This window comes from Lytechinus variegatus, chromosome 8 (genome assembly GCF_018143015.1).
Source record: "Lytechinus variegatus isolate NC3 chromosome 8, Lvar_3.0, whole genome shotgun sequence".
Taxonomy (NCBI): Eukaryota; Metazoa; Echinodermata; class Echinoidea; order Temnopleuroida; family Toxopneustidae; genus Lytechinus; species Lytechinus variegatus.
In genome coordinates this window covers 23114356-23133237 of record NC_054747.1, presented here as the reverse complement: position 1 = coordinate 23133237, position 18882 = coordinate 23114356, and the positions used below count along the sequence as shown (strand labels likewise).

At 36.8% G+C, this 18882-nt stretch overlaps 1 protein-coding gene and 1 long non-coding RNA gene across 3 annotated transcripts in view; one reads left to right on the top strand and one right to left on the bottom strand.

The window, feature by feature from the left end:
• Positions 1-607: 607 nt before the first annotated feature.
• LOC121420181 (gastrula zinc finger protein XlCGF57.1-like) overlaps positions 608-18882 on the bottom strand; it is a 38208-nt gene continuing 19933 nt past the window's right edge. Inside the window, exons 2-8 of the mRNA XM_041614729.1 lie at positions 10134-10214; positions 8897-8974; positions 8705-8785; positions 8505-8585; positions 7673-7753; positions 7479-7559; positions 608-2601 (exon numbers count right to left, since the gene is read on the bottom strand). Coding sequence (XP_041470663.1) covers positions 1334-2601; positions 7479-7559; positions 7673-7753; positions 8505-8585; positions 8705-8785; positions 8897-8974; positions 10134-10173 — 1710 coding nt within the window. The 5' untranslated portion in view covers positions 10174-10214 and the 3' untranslated portion in view covers positions 608-1333. The remainder of the gene's footprint in view (positions 2602-7478; positions 7560-7672; positions 7754-8504; positions 8586-8704; positions 8786-8896; positions 8975-10133; positions 10215-18882) is intronic.
• Positions 13596-18235, top strand: LOC121420182. 2 transcript variants are annotated; one of them, XR_005970715.1, is made up of 4 exons: positions 13596-13718; positions 15402-15487; positions 16037-16157; positions 18024-18235. It is a non-coding gene; the product is annotated as an uncharacterized LOC121420182 (long non-coding RNA). The 2 variants fall into 2 exon arrangements; XR_005970716.1 differs by lacking the exon at positions 15402-15487 and having other exon boundaries at positions 13597-13718.

Genomic DNA, 18882 nt, shown 5'->3' with positions numbered 1-18882 from the left:
GGGTGGACTTGTCCTTTAAATGAATTGCGGCCCCTCCAACGGCGCTGATCTCCGACCTTAGCGGAGGAAGAACACAGGAGAGAGAGAGAGATGGGCTTATTTTGTACATAGCCCATGGAAGTGAAACAGCCGTGACCCGGTGGTGACCGCACTAGCTGCATCATGCACGCATGACCGTTCCGTAGGGATGCATACGCACTCCCACGCTGGCGATCCGTTCCAAATTCCCCCGTTTTCACAAAGATTTTAGTTCCGAACCCGTTCCGAGGACCCTCCTTTTTACAATAAGCCCGCTCCTTGGCCCCCGTTTTTTGTCTCGCCCGCGGCACACCCCCACCACTTTCTTGGTCGAGTGCACACAAAATTTTTCTCTGTGTGTGGATACCAAATCATATATACACACACACACAAAGGCATATTTTAACTATACACTCACAAACACACCCTACGCATGCATTCGCAAGGTTGTATAAATGTACATATTCATACGTCATGTATACACAAACCCAGGCACACACTGGCACCCCACACACACACCCTTACCTCAAACCCTTTCCCACTTTTCACAATGCATAATCAAATTCACATCATATTTTTTTTTCAGCTGTATGAAACAAGTTTATTACAAAAGCATGCATCACCCTTAATATATAAAACTCTCCTTACAACACGAAAATACCCACCCAAGAAAATATGAAATGAGCAATGAGCCAGGTTTGTAATATAAGAGATGGAATAATTCTAACAAAAATGGCTTTACATGAACAACATTTAGTTTGTGTTTTGACTACTGTGACCGGTAAAATCTGAGAGATAAGTTTACCTCCCCTCCAATGAAATGAAAAATGTTTCAATTTATAACACACAATTGAACCAGTAACTCCAATCCAATTATTTACTTTCTTATTCATTTTATCTTTTAATTTTTATTTATATATTTTCATTATGACTCCTATTTTTTTTTTTTTTTTGGGGGGGTGGGGTAATACAAACATCAAGTTATAGTTCCTGTGGTGTAAATACTACATATAAATTGTAATACTCTACCGAGATAATACTAAAATAAGTATTCTGGACTAAAAAACCATCCACCCAACAATACTGTAGTAATTGCTCCTATCATTATCTACCGTCATTTTGGCTCGAGTTTTGAGTTGGTACACACTACCAAATCAAGCTTCCAAATAGCTAAATTAAACCATAGTGAAGGGCTAACCAAATTCCATTTCACAGCAGGACTTAAATATAGAGGTTTTCTCCTGTATGTGTTCTTGTATGATGGGTAAGAACAGACTTCTAAGAAAATCTCTTCTCACAAAACGCAATAAAGTGTTTATCCTATGTGTGTTTTAATATGACGGGTAAGATGGCTTTTTTTAGCAAATCCCTTTTCACAATGAGAGCAAATAAACGGTTTTTCTCCAGTATGTGTTCTAATATGATTTGTAAGAACAGTCTTGTCAGAAAATCTCTTTTCACAATGAGAGCATTGATAAGGTTTTTCTCCTGTGTGTGTTCTTATATGACGGGTAAGAGTGGACTTGTCAGTAAATCTCTTCTCACAATGAGAGCATTGATAAGGTTTTTCTCCTGTGTGTGTTCTAACATGAATTGTAAGAACGGTCTTGTCAGTAAAACTCTTCTCACAATGAGAGCAATGATGAGGTTTTTCTCCAGTATGTGTTCTTATATGACTTCTAAGAGTGGACATGTCAGTAAATCTCTTCTCACAATGAGAGCATTGATAAGGTTTTTCTCCTGTGTGTGTTCTTAGATGACTGATAAGACTGCATGTTTGAGAAAATCCTTTCCCACAAAGAGAGCAAATATTGGTTTTTTCTCCAGTATGTGTTCTGATATGACTTGTAAGATTGCCTTTGGAAGAAAATCTCTTCTCACAATGAGAGCATTGATAAGGTTTTTCTCCTGTATGTGTTCGTATATGACAGGTAAGATCACTTTTTCTAGCAAATCCCTTCTCACAATGAGAGCAAATATGGGGTTTTTCTCCTGTATATGTCCTAATATGATATGTAAGACTGACCTTGGTAGAAAATCTCTTGTCACAATGAGAGCAATGAAAAGGTTTTTCTCCTGTGTGTATTCTTATATGATTGGTAAGATCGCTCTTTTGAGAAAATCCCTTCTCACAATAAGAGCAGATAAAGGTTTTTTTTCCTGTATGTGTTCTTATATGATGGGTAAGATCACTCTTTTGAGAAAATCCCTTCTCACAATAAGAGCAGATATAGGTTTTTTTTCCTGTATGTGTTCTTATATGATGGGTAAGATAATTCTTTTGAGAAGATCCCTTGTCACAATGAGAACTATAAGATTCTTCTCCAGTGTGTGTGCTCACATGGGTCATAAGAGTATCCCTACATTCAAAATTCTTATGACAATGGGGGCACTTGAAGCATCTGTCTCCAATCTCTGTCCAAGCATGACTAGAAAACTCAACTTCCCTAGAGTGTGTTTTATGATGTAGAACTAAAGAATTCTCATCTGTAAATGTCTTATTGCATTGTAAACACTGATGGGACTCATCTTCACTGCATTCTGTAATGGATGATTGTCTTACCTCCTCTCCATCCTCAAGCTCTGAAAAAAGAAGAAAAAACACCTTTTTACGATCATATGAATATTAATAGCAAAGTAAACAAAAAAGCTCTCATCTAAAAATAAAAAAAGAAAATTCATTTAATTTGTTGGTGTTATCGTTACAATACTTCATATATTCTGATAGATTCTGGCAGTGTCTCCAAGGAAGACCTTATAATCGAAAATGTATCATACTTCTGATAAATACGACACATATAAAAATAACAGGATGTTAAACTAGATTGTCAAATACATGAAATCAGAATACAATGACAGATAATGAATAAAGTATGGTGCCTACATCCCCCAACCCCCCTCTCCCACACAGGAATCTATGTTTCTTAAGCAGCCATCCATTGCCACAAAACACCATGGATAGAGTTTCCTTTAAAATCATCATCATTGTCAAAAGCAGTAGGTGATCGTGTAGTGCTTTGATCATTCCTTTTTAAACAACTGACTATTACATGTGTGGAGGGTGGACATTTATGGAAGAATTTGGTGTATGGAGGAAAAGTGTTCAGTCTGGTTTGAAAGAGTTTAAAGTGGATGCAGAGATTACAAAAGAAGAAAGATTGTTCCTGGAGCGTTGAGTTGCTTCGATATTTGTACAGCTTCATGTGATGACCTCGAGTGCTACTTTGGACTACAGTCAGTACAGGTGTAAAGAAGAGATCAGTGGGCCGTCTTACAAAAACTTACGATTGATCCAATTAATCCTAACTCTATGGAAATCCATCATTATCATGATTTTTTTCTACAGGAAATGTGCAAAATGTCCTTTGTAAACAAAGGACAGCACAACGAACTGTCAAGAAATCAATGAATTTATGGATATACATTCATATCTAGAAAAAAAGATTTGGGCAAAAAACATGCATTTTATATGTTGACTTTGCTGGCTTTCCATATTTGCGATTGATCAGATCAATTGCAAGTCTTCGTAAGACGGGGCGCCCCAGGTGGGTATTTCATAGAGCTGTTTGTAAGATGAGAACAACTGGTGATCCTTTCTTTTGGTAAATGGTATACACCATAGACGATGGTTTAGAAAGGATCATCAGTCGTTCTTTTAAATCGCTCTTAACCTATGAACAGCTTTATGAAACGGCCTCCTGGATCAAAGTCCACCAAGACATTCGTAATTTTATAAACTTCAATCGTATCACCTCTGATTCTTCTGTAATGTAGAGAGAACATGTTGAGTTTCTTCAGTCTTGCTTTGTAGGTTAGATGCTTCAATTCAGGCACTAGCTTAGACTTAGTGGCTCTTCTCTATCTTGATGGCATCTCATTTGAATCCTGGATACCATATAATATTGCAATATTCAAGTAGAGGATGAATTCGTGTCTTAAACAGGACAGGTAATATTTCCCTAGGCACGTAAATGTTCTCTTTATGAGTCCCAGCAACTGGTTAGCTCAAACAACTGCTTGAGCTACATGTGCATGATAAGAAAGTTCATTATGTACAAGTACTCCTAGGTCTCTCTCAGCCTTGGTCTTTTCAAGTATCTGGTTGTCACTGTAGACGTAGAGATATTGTTGTGGTGATCCATATGCATTACTTTACATTTAGACAAATTTAAGTTTATGAGCCAGGAGTCTGCCCATTTTGTGGCTTCATGCAGATCTTCTTGTAATGATAGATGTTGGCTATTTGAAGATACCTCTCCATAAATCTTGGTATCATCAGCATAGATCTGGACATCACTGACGGTTATCAAAGTCGGTTCCGAAGATCGTTGACATAAAGAATGAAAAGCTGGGGCCCAAGGATGCTACCTTGTGCCACTCCATTGACTACCCGAGACCAGTCCGAATACTCTCCTCTTAGGGTGACTGTCTGCATTATTTTTACAAGAAAGGCCTTAATCCATTTCAAGACATGACTTTCTATTCCATATGCTTTCAGTTTCATGAGTAGGCATTGATGAACTGCGTCAAAAGCTTTTTTAACATATCAATCGGTCTTTCATGGTCAAGGAGATCAGTCCATATTTCCATTTGAACCACTAATTGAGTGCAACAGTGTCTGCCTGGAGTAAAACCATGCTCAGCATTGTAGAGGAGACTGTTATCCTTGATATGATCCATTATCTCTTCTTTTACAAGAGATTCCATTACCTTGACGACCGTAGAAGTTAGACATATAGGTCTATCGTTGTTGCTATTTGTCTGCTGCCCTTTTTGTGAATAGGCACAATGTTGGTTTTCTTCTAGTCTAAAGTCAAATATACCCTTCTCCCATGGAAAGTTTGAATATGAATGTAAGAGGGTGACTGATCTCTTGAGCCAACTCTTTCAATACTCGAGGATGGATACCTTCCGGTCAAGAAGACTTATTTGGATTGAAAGAAATTGTTTTTCCACTTTCTCTTGTGTGAAGTTGATAGAGCCCAAAGTAGATCCCTCATGACTCCACTCTGGTGTCTTAACATTCGAGTCATCTTCTTTCATGAAAACATTTGAAAAAGCTTCATTGAGTGCTGACGCAACATCCCCGCTTTTCAATATTTTCTCTCCATTATCTGACACAAGGGATCCAATTCCTTTGTTCAGTTTGACTTTACAGTTTACATATCGTTGAAAGTCTTTCAGATTACAATTTGCATTCTTTGCCAAGTTTTTTCCAAAGGTCCTCCAAAGGGTACTTGTTAATTTGCGTAACGAGTTATTGATGTCTTTGTGATATCTGAAATCCTCATGACTCAATGTGCTTCCGTAACGTTTCCATGCTGTATTTTTCCGCTTACTCAATGCAGTTGATCTTTTAGTTGTATAAACTTTTCGCTTCCTTTTGATGGTCATGCGAGATTCAGGTATACATTCTTCTATGTGTCTATGAATAGTAGCTGAAAAGATATTCCATGAATCTTTGCAGTCTAGATCTGCGTGGAGATCATCCCAGTCAATCTTGGACATATTTAGCTCTCATTTGATCATAGTTCTCTTTGTTAAAAAGCAGAGACTTAGAGGATAGTAGCTTTTTATCACCAATGTCAATATCCACATTGAAGTGTAAGGTGCAATGATCACTTTATCTGAGACGAGGTCCGCACACAATGGGTGATTTCAAGTTCGGTGTTGGCCTTGGTGTTGGTGTTAGTGTTGAAATTTCGGTTGCTTCCCCTAGCTCCAAAATTTATTCAGAGCTTGTATAACTGATCCAGATCACATTATTGACATCTCAACAACTAGTGAGTGACTTTTCGGGACCGTCCTCATTTTATCTTTGGTGTTATAATCGTGTAAAACTTGACCCAACACCAACACCAAAAGGTCAACACTGAACTTGAAATCACCCACATCAGATATTAGTTCAGCTTTGTTTGACATAACAAGGTCCATGATGTTGCTGTTTTGGGCAAACCTATATCTACTTGGCGAGACAACTAATTCTGTCAAAAACAAATCCTGCAAACATTCAGCAACTTTGGAAGCTGCCGGGTTACATTGGTTTCTAGTCGAACTCATAATTTCAGGATAGTTGAAATCTCCAGCTATTGCTAAAATATTACATGAATTGAGAGCCGAGATCTAAATTCCAGTTTTTCAAACACACCAATTGGTCAGCGGGGCATCAGTGCAAACTAGCCCTGCAGTGCAGACAGAGATCGAGATGGTGATGGGTACGGTGTGAAGGCTGACTCGCGAGTTGTAACGTGTGCACAAATTGAAATGGTGTGATCTGAAGTCAGTGATTAAATCAAGGAAATCGCAGTAATCCAAACCAACATTTCAACTTAAACAAGGTTATGATCATAATAGCAACATAAAAAAATGTCCACCCTCCATGCATGCACGCTTAACCCTATCTACAGGGGGGGCCTCCGAGCCCCCCCACCAGTAGCACAATATTTTCGCTGCACAAAATTTTTTGACCGCGCTGCTTGCCGTCTTTTTACTTTCAAGTCTTGCGCAACTTTTGAGACCAATTTTGCGTCACCTGGGTACACGGCTCCGAAATTACGCAATGTTATGTAAGTGAATGTCAGACCATTGCTCAATTTCGTGTACAAAGTCAATGTAAATTGTGTTTTCAACCAAAAATCATAAATGTATGATTATTTTAATTTTTTCTGGCCAAAATGTATGTATGTTATGCCATTTATGATCTTAGAAGAGTCCCCAACAAATTTCATTCAAAAAAGAATGAAAAACTAAAGGTCCAAAAATCAAAGAAATACATAAGAAATTGCAAAAAACAATAAAATACAAAAGAAATTGATCTGATATCGCAATTTTTTCATGTACACTTGCTAAAAACATCACAAAGAGTTTCTATGCCAAAAATTAGACCATTTGGAGCATTATTTATGGAATTAGAGGAAAAAGTATGATTTCACATACTAATTACGCATATATTAGCATAATTACGTAATAACAATTCGCATGAAATATATTACTATACAATTTTGTAGATTATATCCAAGACAACCTGTGTGCCAATTTTCGGCATGATTGCTTGATCGACAGCGGAGATCTTAGGTGGGGGGGCCTGGGAAGCCCCCCCCCCCGCCATATGAACTCCCAAAATACCCTGGCCTAGATAGGGTTAAGTCTCAAACATTGCGTGACATCAATAAGTAATTATTCACAAGGAAAAATAGTATGTTCCCATATTGTGATACAACAGTTGATGATAAATGATAACAAATACTTTATATCATTGAGCCCAAATTTCTATAAATCAGATGATAGAGTGTATCAGGGTTGGTCATGTCTTCATCTTCTTCCTGTTTTAACATGAAGGTTTGACCTACATGTAGTATGAACACAGATAAATTGTAAGTATACCGGGTAATTAGTTTGAAAAACTGAAATCTTTAGACATCTAGCTTGTTCTAGAACACACATGAACCAGTTTATCTTACCTTGTGTGGTCCATTGGAGTTGAGCTGTATCAGGGTTGGTCATGTCTTCATCTACTTCCTGTTTGATGGTAAAGGTTTGACCTGGTACAAAGAAATAATAGTAAGCAAATAATGAAGATAAAAGTCAACAATGTTTGACTCATTGAACATCAACCAAGCTTTTTCTAGAACATACACGAAACAGTGTATCTTACCTTGTGTGGACCATTGTTCTTGAGCTGTTTTAGGGTTGGTCATGTCTTCATCCACTTCCTGTTTGATGGTAAAGGTTTGACCTGGTATGAGCAGATAAATTGTAAGTAGAAAATTTAGACTGACAACTGCCAATAATGCTTAAGCCTATTTTAACTGGGCTACTTCAGACCAGGATACACTTGGGAGAGTGGGGTGGTCAATTTGAGGGCTGGATGAAAAGTACAATTATCAAAAAAATAGTTGATTATATTTCTTTATTAACAAGATTTGATTTTTTTTGTATTATATTTTGCCTTAAATTCTCTTCATAGATCTAGTAAATGCTTATTTTGGGAGAGTATCAGTTATTACATTTTTAACAAATATGATGAATATCTACTGAAAATTGTCATAATATCATTAAAGAAAAATGTTTTTTTTCGAATTGTTATGAATTGGTTTTTTCCAATGAAATTTGTCAGGGTCCTTTTGAAGAAGAAAAGTGCCAAAGAAGAATTAAGGGAAAAGAACAAAAAGTTAAAAAAAATCATACATTTATGATTTTTGGATGAAAAACACAATTTGCATTGACTTTATGTACAAAGAATCACATTTTTGAACAATTTTCAGTCTGACATGCACTTACTAAATGTTACATAATTTTGGAACTGTGTACCCCAGGGTTGCAAATTTGGTCTCTACAGATGTGCAGGACTTAAAAGGTTAGTCAGCAAGCGGCGCAGTCAAAAAAATTTGCGCGACGGCTTGTGACGAAATTCGTTAGGTTAAAGGGTAAAACATCAATCAAGCCTTTTCAAGAGCATAGGCTACATATGAACCAGTATATCTTACCTTGTATGGTCCATTGGTCTTGACCTGTATAAGGGTTGGTCATGTCTTCATCTACTTCCTGTTTGATGGTAATTGTTTGACCTGGTATGAACAGATAAATAGTAAGGAAATAATTAAGATGTATAACAGTCAACTATGTTTGAATCTTTAAACATCAATCAGGCCTTGTCCTAGAACACACATGAACCAGGTTATCTTACCTTGTGTGGTCCATTGGTCTTGAGCTGTATCAGGGTTGGTCATGTCTTCATCTACTTCTTGTTTGATGGTAAAGGTTTGACCTAGTAAGAAGAGATAAATAGTAAGCAAATAATATAACAGTCAACTATGTTTAAATCTTTAAACATCAATCAGGCCATGTTCTAGAACACACATGAACCAGGTTATCTTACCTTGTGTGGTCCATTGGTCTTGAGCTGTATCAGGATTGGTCATGTCTTCATCTACTTCCTGTTTAATGAAGGTTTGACCTAGTATGAACAAATTAATTATATGAAATATAAATATAACAAACAAAATATATAGAAGAAAATAGAATAAAATTCAGCAATTAATTTTGACATTGTAATTTTATCAACGACCACAAAGATAATATTAACCAAAGATTACTGCAGGCCTATTTGTATACTAGTATATTATTTGTAGATCCAATGTCTATTTTGGACTGGATTTTCAACCTAGACCATAGCCTCAGCCCTCATTGGACTTCATTTTGTCGACATCTCTATACTGTCGACAAAATGTTGACATTAAAGCTACAACTATATTTGAGGTTCTCCATATTAATTTGGTCCTTCCAGAGCTACTAAGTCTCACGCATTATGCGTGAGACTTAAAACAATTGGCCATTTTTAAAATTTGGGTTACCATATTACTTTATCAAGGTTGCCTTATACAGCGCGTCGCACACACACAGACAAAAGAATCATCAATGATTTATTATGAATCAAACACAAACACAAAAATGGACAAATTACCTATCATTGTAAATTTCAAAGTCACTTTTTTAATCTGGAATAGCTTAGATGAAATCTTCCTCATTCATGCATGAGTGAGTAAAATCAATTTGAAGAAAGGGTTAACAAAAGTCAGTTGGCAGTGTCAGAGTTTCAAAGAGAAAATCACATGTCTAAAAAGCATTAATTTGAAATGTAGCAATCACAGATAATGGTCAAGTAATAGTAAAGTTCTGTTTTGTTGAAATGATGCTTGTATTTCCATTAAACAAGCATGTTCAGTTTTCCCATTGTAGCTAACATATGGTTAACAAAAGGCAATGTATGTAAAGTCAACAAAACTAGTCTTGACTGCCGGTAATTCTGACAACTAGCCTGTAATTGTTTTTATAAAATTAGAAGTCATACAAGCGGAAGCCTTGGGCGTTGTGGCGTGCGCCTGTAATCCAAGCTGTGGGGGGGGGTATAAATTGATGCAGAGGTTCGAGCCCTGGTCACGTCTTTCAGATGGTGACGTTAAAGGTCGGTCCCAGACGTAAATAATCACATCTGATTGATACACGTCTGACAAAACTCAAATATACACACACTTCTTTCAATTTCACACAGAAATTAGTTATATCTTCACCATTTCTGGGATGCACTGTTTAACAAAACTGAAAGTTCATCTCACCTTGTACAAAATAATCTTCCTGGTCTGTTTCCTTGTCCATTATGACTCTAGCTTCTTCTGATTTTAAGATGATGGTTTGGCCTAGCATGAACAAAGTAACAATGTATAAACAAATCATTAAAGGGATGCTCTGGGCTGAAGAATGTAAAGATATTTATATCTCAATATTCATTTGACAATTTCTTTGCATAAATTAGAGATTTATTTACCCAGGGTGCATTAATGCCGCCGTGTACAGGAAAATTGAAGGCATGGCGCATGCAAAATTGCAACAAACTCCCGCAAATTTAAAGGTATTGTTTAACTTTGTGAGCAGCCGATTTAAAAAATTCTCAAACCAAGATGAAACATGTGTACAAGTGCATGTATTAGAACTAATAAACCCTGAAAACAACCATTATTGAGAATGAAAAGCTAAAACTACAAGGCAAACCCCGATTTTGTAAATAGGTGTCTTATAGACACCTAAATAGTACACATAAGTGTATGGGATGAAATTAAGATGGTGTTTCCGGTCACTTTATATTTCAATTTTTGAAGCACTAAATAATAATTTTCGAATGCAATTTTTTCTGGGCTTCATTTTTGTAACATATCACAGACACAGGTGACAAGTGTGACCTTCTAGCTCAGATTTTTTAAAAGTCAAACCAATGTTAACCAATCACTTTAATCAGAGGATTTACAGAATGAAGTCCTCCATGAAACTTACCGAACGATGTAAGGTCAATTCCTCCTAATATGATGAATATCCCTCAAATAGCATAATTTTTTTGTCTAATGAGATAAAGAGGGCGCGCAATTTATCTCCATATCAAAGACACTAGGGAAAGACTAGGCACAAAAACTATCTTACACTTTAATAAATCGATGCAAAGCATTACGCAAAGTAGGCAAAGCGTCCAGTCTTTTTACTGTAAAGACTTTGGTGGAACGTAAATTGTCAAACGAACGGTAGCACTTGTGGGGCTTCGTTCAAAGTACGTAGAATTTTCTATACGTTTTGTTTAATTCGCCATCGCTTTGAATATTTTCCAAAAAGTATTATCATCAGCAAAAGTAATATAAAAAGTATATTTTTTAAGTTATTACATTTATTGGTGTCTCTATTTTATCAAACAATCACTGGAATTGCGCATACAATTAATCAAGAATCTAGTTTAAAAAACACTGACAAGCTTAATTAAAGGAGAATGAAACTTTGAGAACAAGGTGTGTGAAAACAAAAAAATCAAAGAAGCAGATCAATGAAAGTTTGAGAAAAATCGGACAAATGAGAAAGTTATCAGCATTTGAATATTGTGATCACTAATGCTATAAGGATCCTCAAATTGGCAATGCTACAAATATGTGTGATGTCACTTGTGAACAACTCTCTCCATTACTATATTTCACTTAAAGGGGAATGAAACCTTTGGAACAAATAGGCTTGTGTAGAAACAGAAAATCAAAGAATAAGAATAAAGAAAGTTTGAGAAAAATCAGACAAATAATGAGAAAGTTATGAGCATTTGAATATTGCAATCACTAATGCTATGGAGATCCTCCCATTGGCAATGTGACAAGGATGTGTGATGTCACTGATGAACAACTTTCCCTTTGGTGGACTATAAAATACCCTCAAAATGTCTCTTTTTGCTTTTTCTTATGATGATACAAACTCTTTATCCATGATGTATTCTTAAAAAACATGTATTACATGCCCTCATGTAGAAAGAACACATGATCTATGGATAGATGTGATAAATGAGGCAATTCAAGTGAAATATATACTAAAGTAATGGGGAGAGTTGTTCACAAGTGACATCACACATCTTTGTCGCATTGCCAATTTGCTATCTCCATAGCATTAGTGATCGCAATATTCAAATGCTCATAACTTTCTCATTATTTGTCCGATTTTTCTCAAACTTTCTTTATTCTTATTCTATGATTTTTCTGTTTCTACACAAGCCTATTTGTTCCAAAGGTTTCATTCCCCTTTAAGTGAAATATAGTAATGGGGAGAGTTGTTCACAAGTGACATTACACATATCTGTAGCATTGCCAATTTGAGGTTCTTTCCCTGATAGCAGACATGGTCATAATCACGTGATAATTACGTCGTATTCTCGGCATACTGGTCGTAGACAATAAATATGACGTCTTTAAGACGTAATTACGACCACTTTTAACGACGAGTTTATCTTGCATTTGTATTTGACCAGATTATAACGTGATTATTCACCAGTCAATGACGAGTAAATTTAAAATTTTGCATGACCAGAATATGACATGATTATGACGTCATTTATTGACAAATCAACGACGAGTCTATCCACAATTTTACATGACCAGATTTTGACGTGATTATGACGTTATTAATTGACCATTCAATGACAAGTAAAATTTACAGTTTTGCATGACCAGAATATGACCTATATATGACGTCATATATTGACGAATCAAAGACGAATATATTACAATTTTATATGACCAGATAATGATGTGATTTTGACGTCATCAACCAGTCACAAGTACATTTACAATTCTGCATGACCAAAAAATACAACGTGATTATAATAATAATAATAATATGCAACATTTATATAGCGCTTAATACAAATGTTTCTACGCGCTGCATACCATTACCCCGGCTTTAGCACGGCTACCCTGATCGGGCGCATCGAGCATTCCAAGGAATTTCTTCCTACCGGGTACCTACTACACCTGGGTCGAGAGTGGCAATTGTAGATAAACGCCTTGCCAAAGGACGTGCTGCAGTGGGATTTGAACCCCGGTCCTTGTGGTTCACAGTCCGCAGACTTATCCACTGAGCCACAACACCTTCACGACGAGTGCATTTACAATTTTATATGACGTCATTATGATAACATTTATATATACAACCATAGGCAGCGAAAGCGCGGGGGGGACAGAAGGGGGGGACGTTCCCCCCTTCTAAATTGTTTGTTGATATAATAACATTTTTTTTGCTTGTCTACTTTGTTTCCTGCATGCATCCCCCTTAATTCACGTGGGCCCCCACCCCTAGCGCTCCCTGAAATTATGTTTGTGTCCCCCCCCTCCCTAAAATTTAGGTTGATAACCCCCCTTTTTTTTGCTTGTCAAATATTTTTGGTAATCCACTCCCCTAAATTCAAATGTTAATTTTTTTGCCTGCGTCCATCCCTAAATTTCAGATGGACCTTGCATCCCAAAATTTCAGATGGACCCCCCCCCCCTATATCTTGTTGGCTTCCGCCGCCAATGCATACAACAAATACGTTTTCAAAATGTTCCCTTTATTTTTCTCCCGGTGTTTTCTTTAGCCTAAATGTTTAAAGGTTCTGTAGGTCGCCCGCGTAGGTCGTCGTCGAAATTTGACATTTCATTTGACACTTCAACCATAACACATGTTTCGAATGAAGACTAGATGCCAAGTCCGATCGTCAGCAGAGCGCGCACGTGATTCGTGTATTTGAAAATGCAACCGTTATTGATGAACGAAGTCGAGTCAAAGTGCTGGATCGTGCAATCGACGTCCGTAATAACTTGTTCTCAATTGACTGCCTGCCCTTTTTTGACATGTCAAGACACTTCAGGGTAAGCATTTACATGTATACTAATATTCTATATATGTCTAAATTAGCTGGAGTATCAGTAGAAATCAGAATAACCTATCACTGATGAAGTTATTTCAACCTGCAGTATTGTGCGTGCCGGCGTAAGTACCGTACGGTACGGTACGTGAAGTGGAACCCTAGAGTTGTGGCGATGACAACGGCTCTCGAGCCGTGGCGTTTGCTGTTTGGACTGTGAACATGTGAAAACGTTTTCTTTGCTTTCATCTTTAAAACCAATCATCAAACGTTGAAATACATTCTTATGACTTCTTAAATTTGATCTCAAAAAATAATTTTAGACCATGTAGACCCTATTCTCTAATGGTGTGTGTGGACGTTGTCAGCCATGGCATGGTGGTGCCTGGTGTTGCATTGCACTGCACAGTGCCCTCTCCTCGCCTTTTTATCAGGCCTAAGGCTTTGGCTTGGCCTACATTACATGTACCTTCAATTCAAGTGATGTTCGTGCAGGCTCCACTTCACCACCGCTACACTGCGCTCCACCTACCCGAACCTCAACTCGGTGAACTCGTAATTCGGATACTCAAAGTTTCAAAGGTGGGAAAAAATAAAATGATAGGCCCTATTTATTGTAAAAATTACCCCCCCCCAAACCAACAATGCATTAAAGTTTAAGGCGCTAATGCAGTTTCGCACCGGCCGATTACCAGCACACCTAATCACCAATACTTGTTACCAAATGTCATGACAAGTCTCTCAGTCACATTTCGATGTCAATATATCCACCACTTTTCAAAATATCGTGATCGGGAATGGCTGTATTTCGGCTTCGATCCCAACGTCGTTGATCGACATCGCTTCGCGGATCGCTTGGATTCACTGTGCACCGTAATGTTGATATGAACTGAAGTTAGCAACCAAATCATGCAAACATACATTCGCATGCGGCATGCTGGCAGTTTGTTCACCACATTTTCGCATGATTTGGTTGCTAACTTCAGTTCATATCAACATTACTGTGCACGGTGAATCCAAGCGATCTGCGAAGAGATGTCTACGCCGTGTCGCTTCGCGGATTGCTTGGATTCACCATGCACCGTAATGTTGATAGGAACGGAAGTTAGCAACCAAATCATGCGAACATACATTCGCATGCGGCACTGGCAGTTTGTTTGCCACATTTTCGCATGATTTGGTTGCTAACTTCAGTTCATATCAACATTACGGTGCATGGTGAATCCAAGCAATCTGCGAAACGATGTCTACGCCGTGTCGATCAACGACGTTGAGATCGAAGCCGAAATACAGCCATTCCCGATCACGATATTTTGAAAAGTGGTGGATATATTGACATCGAAATGTGACTGAGAGACTTGTCATGACATTTGGGAACAAATATTGGTGATGAGGTATGCTGGTAACCGGCCGGTGCGAAACTGCATTAGCGCCAAGTTTAATTTCTTACTCTTGACTTAAGCTTGGTCTTAGAGCCACGGTACTTAGTACATAATGTGTGGTGGGTATGTGCCACAGTGGGGACCCCCTTTTTTACACTCAAATTTCCATTCCAAGGCATAGCATTTTGTCTTATTGAGGTAACCGGAGGATTAGAGCAAGAAATCTAGCTTTTATTTATTGTTGATGTCTTTTGGGGGATATTTTTTACAATAAATATGCATTTTTCCCCACCTTTGCCACTCAGAGTATCTGAACGAGTTCACCGCCTTGAAGTTCGGGGAAGTGGAGCGGTAATGAAGAGGAGAAAAGCCTGCTCGAACATCACTTGAGGTAGGCTTGGCCTTGCTTATAAATGTAATTGTACATAGACCCTATTCAGAAGAGATGTGTTTTTTCTAAAAAAATAATCCCTGTCTGAAAATTGGTAGTGATGGACACTAACCAATAGTGGCAAATCATATATTAATTTACTATGATTAGAAAATATCTCAAACCAAAATATCGCTTCCATCTTTTTCCAAACACCTTTAAATTTTGCCGCCCGATTTTGAAGGTGTCCTTATAGCTACATGTACTACACACTCGATTTATCATGCAATTTTTTTTTCTTGTTCCTCAGTTCTCAGTTTTTAAAACATGTTCTATTGTTGGAAAAATATAAATGAAGGTGCATACAACTATAAAACTGCATTTTTTGTTTTCTCTACAATTTGCAATTTTATGTACAAAATATTAATACTAAAGGAGTCGTTTGTCACACTACAGTCATGAAGATTGTGCTTTTGCCATTGAAATTGCATGTGCAATGAGTGGTGAGTACCTGAAGCTTTAGGACATGTATACCTCGATAGACTAAATAAATAATCATTTCAATTTCAGTGACATCATCTGGGACAGTTGGAACAACTCTACGCTCCACATTTAATTCAGTGTCAATCCTGATTTCATCAACATGGACTGATGGAACAAAAGTCATGCAAATATGCTGTTTTGTGTAGTGGTGAGTACAATTATCACTTTTGGAAGGGATTTTTTTTTACATGAACATGAGCTCCATGTTTGATTCAGTTTATTTGTTCCAAAGTTAAAATGAGAATGAAGGAAAGTTATGTAATCATTGACAGTGACTGAAACTCCAACATTATTCCTGTAGATTAACCCTAAATCTCCTGGGGTATTTTGATTCTTGGGGGCATTAGGGCCCCCCTTAAGATCTCAGCCACGGATTGCGCTATCACAATGAAAATTTGCATGATGGTAGAAAGTGACATAATCTACGCAGTTGCATTGGTAAATTTCACTGAATTCATATATTTTTATTTTGTAGGAATTAATTTTCTAATTTATTCATGAAATCATACTTTTTGCTCTGATTCACTTAATAAAGCTCATAGAATGCTATTTTTGGTGAAATATTCTTTATAGCATTCCTAACAATTGTGCATGAAAAAATCCTGATGCCAAGACCGATTTCTTATGTATTTTATTGCTTTTTTAATTTCTTATGTATTTCTTTTTTTTACTTTTTTTTCGATAAAAATCGTTCCAGAGTGAATTCTGATCATAAACAAGGCAAAATGAATTATGTTTAATCAGTAAAAGTAGAAATAATGATACGTTTCTGAATTTTGGCTAAATACCCGGTACACTATTTGCATTGGATTTGTACATGAAACTACACTTATATTTTGACGTGTAATGTCGTAACCGCGCACCCGGATGTCACAAATTTGGTCTCAAAATTTATGCGAGACTTAAAAGTAAAAAGTCAGTGAGCGGCGAGGTCAAAAAATTTTGCACAGCAGATATTGCAAAAATTGTCGAGGGGGGGGGGGCATTATGGCCCCCCTCCCCTGGCAGAATTAGGGTTAATGAAAAAATTCAAAACACTGTAGTTTAATAAAATTTTCTCTGAAATTATGCATAAAATGATGCAAAAGTGACATCTTAATAAAGATAAGAGTATTGTTTTTGCAACTTAGACAATTTTTATGATGCGAAATAGACATCTAAACAATGATAAGAATAAGAGTATTGTTTGCTTTTGCAAAGACAATGACAATGATTTTATTGGACCCATGTTACACTCTTTCGGGGATTAGGGACACTATCAAAACGACATTACACATCAATTATGCAATTTTACATATGTAACTAATTAAAAGATTAAATCCACATCTGGCGTAAAAGATTTTCATTGGATGAATGAGATGAGACTGCTGCATTTTATTTACAACCTTTCTCATTGGCTGTTGCTTCACAAATGGGTGTGTCTTAGAGAGATAATAAAATGAAGATGAAATTGTTCTTAGAAGAATATCAATTCAAAGGGATTTTAAGGGATTCTTTTTTCAGAGATGAAATGGATCTCAAAATACTACCCCTGTTCCCTTCTATGAGTTTTTCCTTTAATTGAATATTGATTCAAATTGTCTTTATTGCACTCTTGCGCTCCTTTTTTTATAGTGAAATATCTCTTCTGCAGTGTCCCCTCTTTCACCTCATATTAAGTGCCCATTTATGCCCTCATTTATTTTTTTTCTACTTCTAAATGTTTAGACTGGTAAACAAAGGTGAATGCAATTAGCACCCTTTCATTTTTACATATTTCATATTACAGAATATAAAAGTTTTCAGCTTAGCGAATGGAATAAAATAAACTGAATAAGCAAATGTCCTCCCTCACCTGATGTTGATATTCATATCAATGGATATTGATATCGATAGTGATAATGTAGATCACTGACTTTTGGCAATATGTGATAAAAAGAATTGATAATTGAAACCATTCAGTTTTGCATGCAGATGAAATAGTTTGGCTATGTTTATTATAAGTTTCTCAATACACCCCTTTTATTTTTTACAGGTGTCACAAGATAAAGTACTTCCTTGATGAGTTCAGAGATGGATGATCAATCAAACATAGAATATGGTTTCTAGCAACCCTGCAGGTATCCTTCATACGCCATTGGCGTAACGCCAATGAGAGTGCATAAAGCTTGCACATATTATAAACGGTATCTGTGCTATCCCCAATATATAACATTAGACCAATTACATTGCCAAATTACAATGGAGCCTATCAAAGAAAAGGTAGAGTCCACCAAAACGTAATTTGAATATTAAAATAGAGAAAAACCATAGAAGCACTGATAATTTCATCAAAATCTGACTAAGATAAGAAGGTTATGAAATTTTGAGTTTCAAAAAACATTGATATGCAAAACACAGGTCAAATGAGGATCAAAGACGTTCTTTTGTATTTTATCATATGAAACATAGAACAGATCCATTGTCTTTGGCAGAGAGTAATTGGTCTACCGGTAATCTTATACTTAGGGGGGTAATAATTTAAGAGATGCTTTACATAGGAATAAATAATTATGTAGTACAATACATTTTTCAGGAGCAACTTGGTCTGCTCATCATTAGAGTACAGTGGACTGATTCATAAATCTGTTAGTAAGTTAAGATTGATTTTAAGAACGACTAGTGAACATTTCCTTTGTGCTAATTGATTATTAACCCTAAATAGACTGGGCTATTTCAACACCTAAGAAGACTGGTGGGGGCCTGATTCAGCCCCCCCCCCTTATGATCTCGGTCGTCCATCGCGCGATCGCAACGGAAATTGGCACGCGCGTTACCCATGGCATTATCTACAAAATTTTAATATATATAATTCTGTGAAAAATCTCATTGCTCATTAATTTGCCAATTTATGC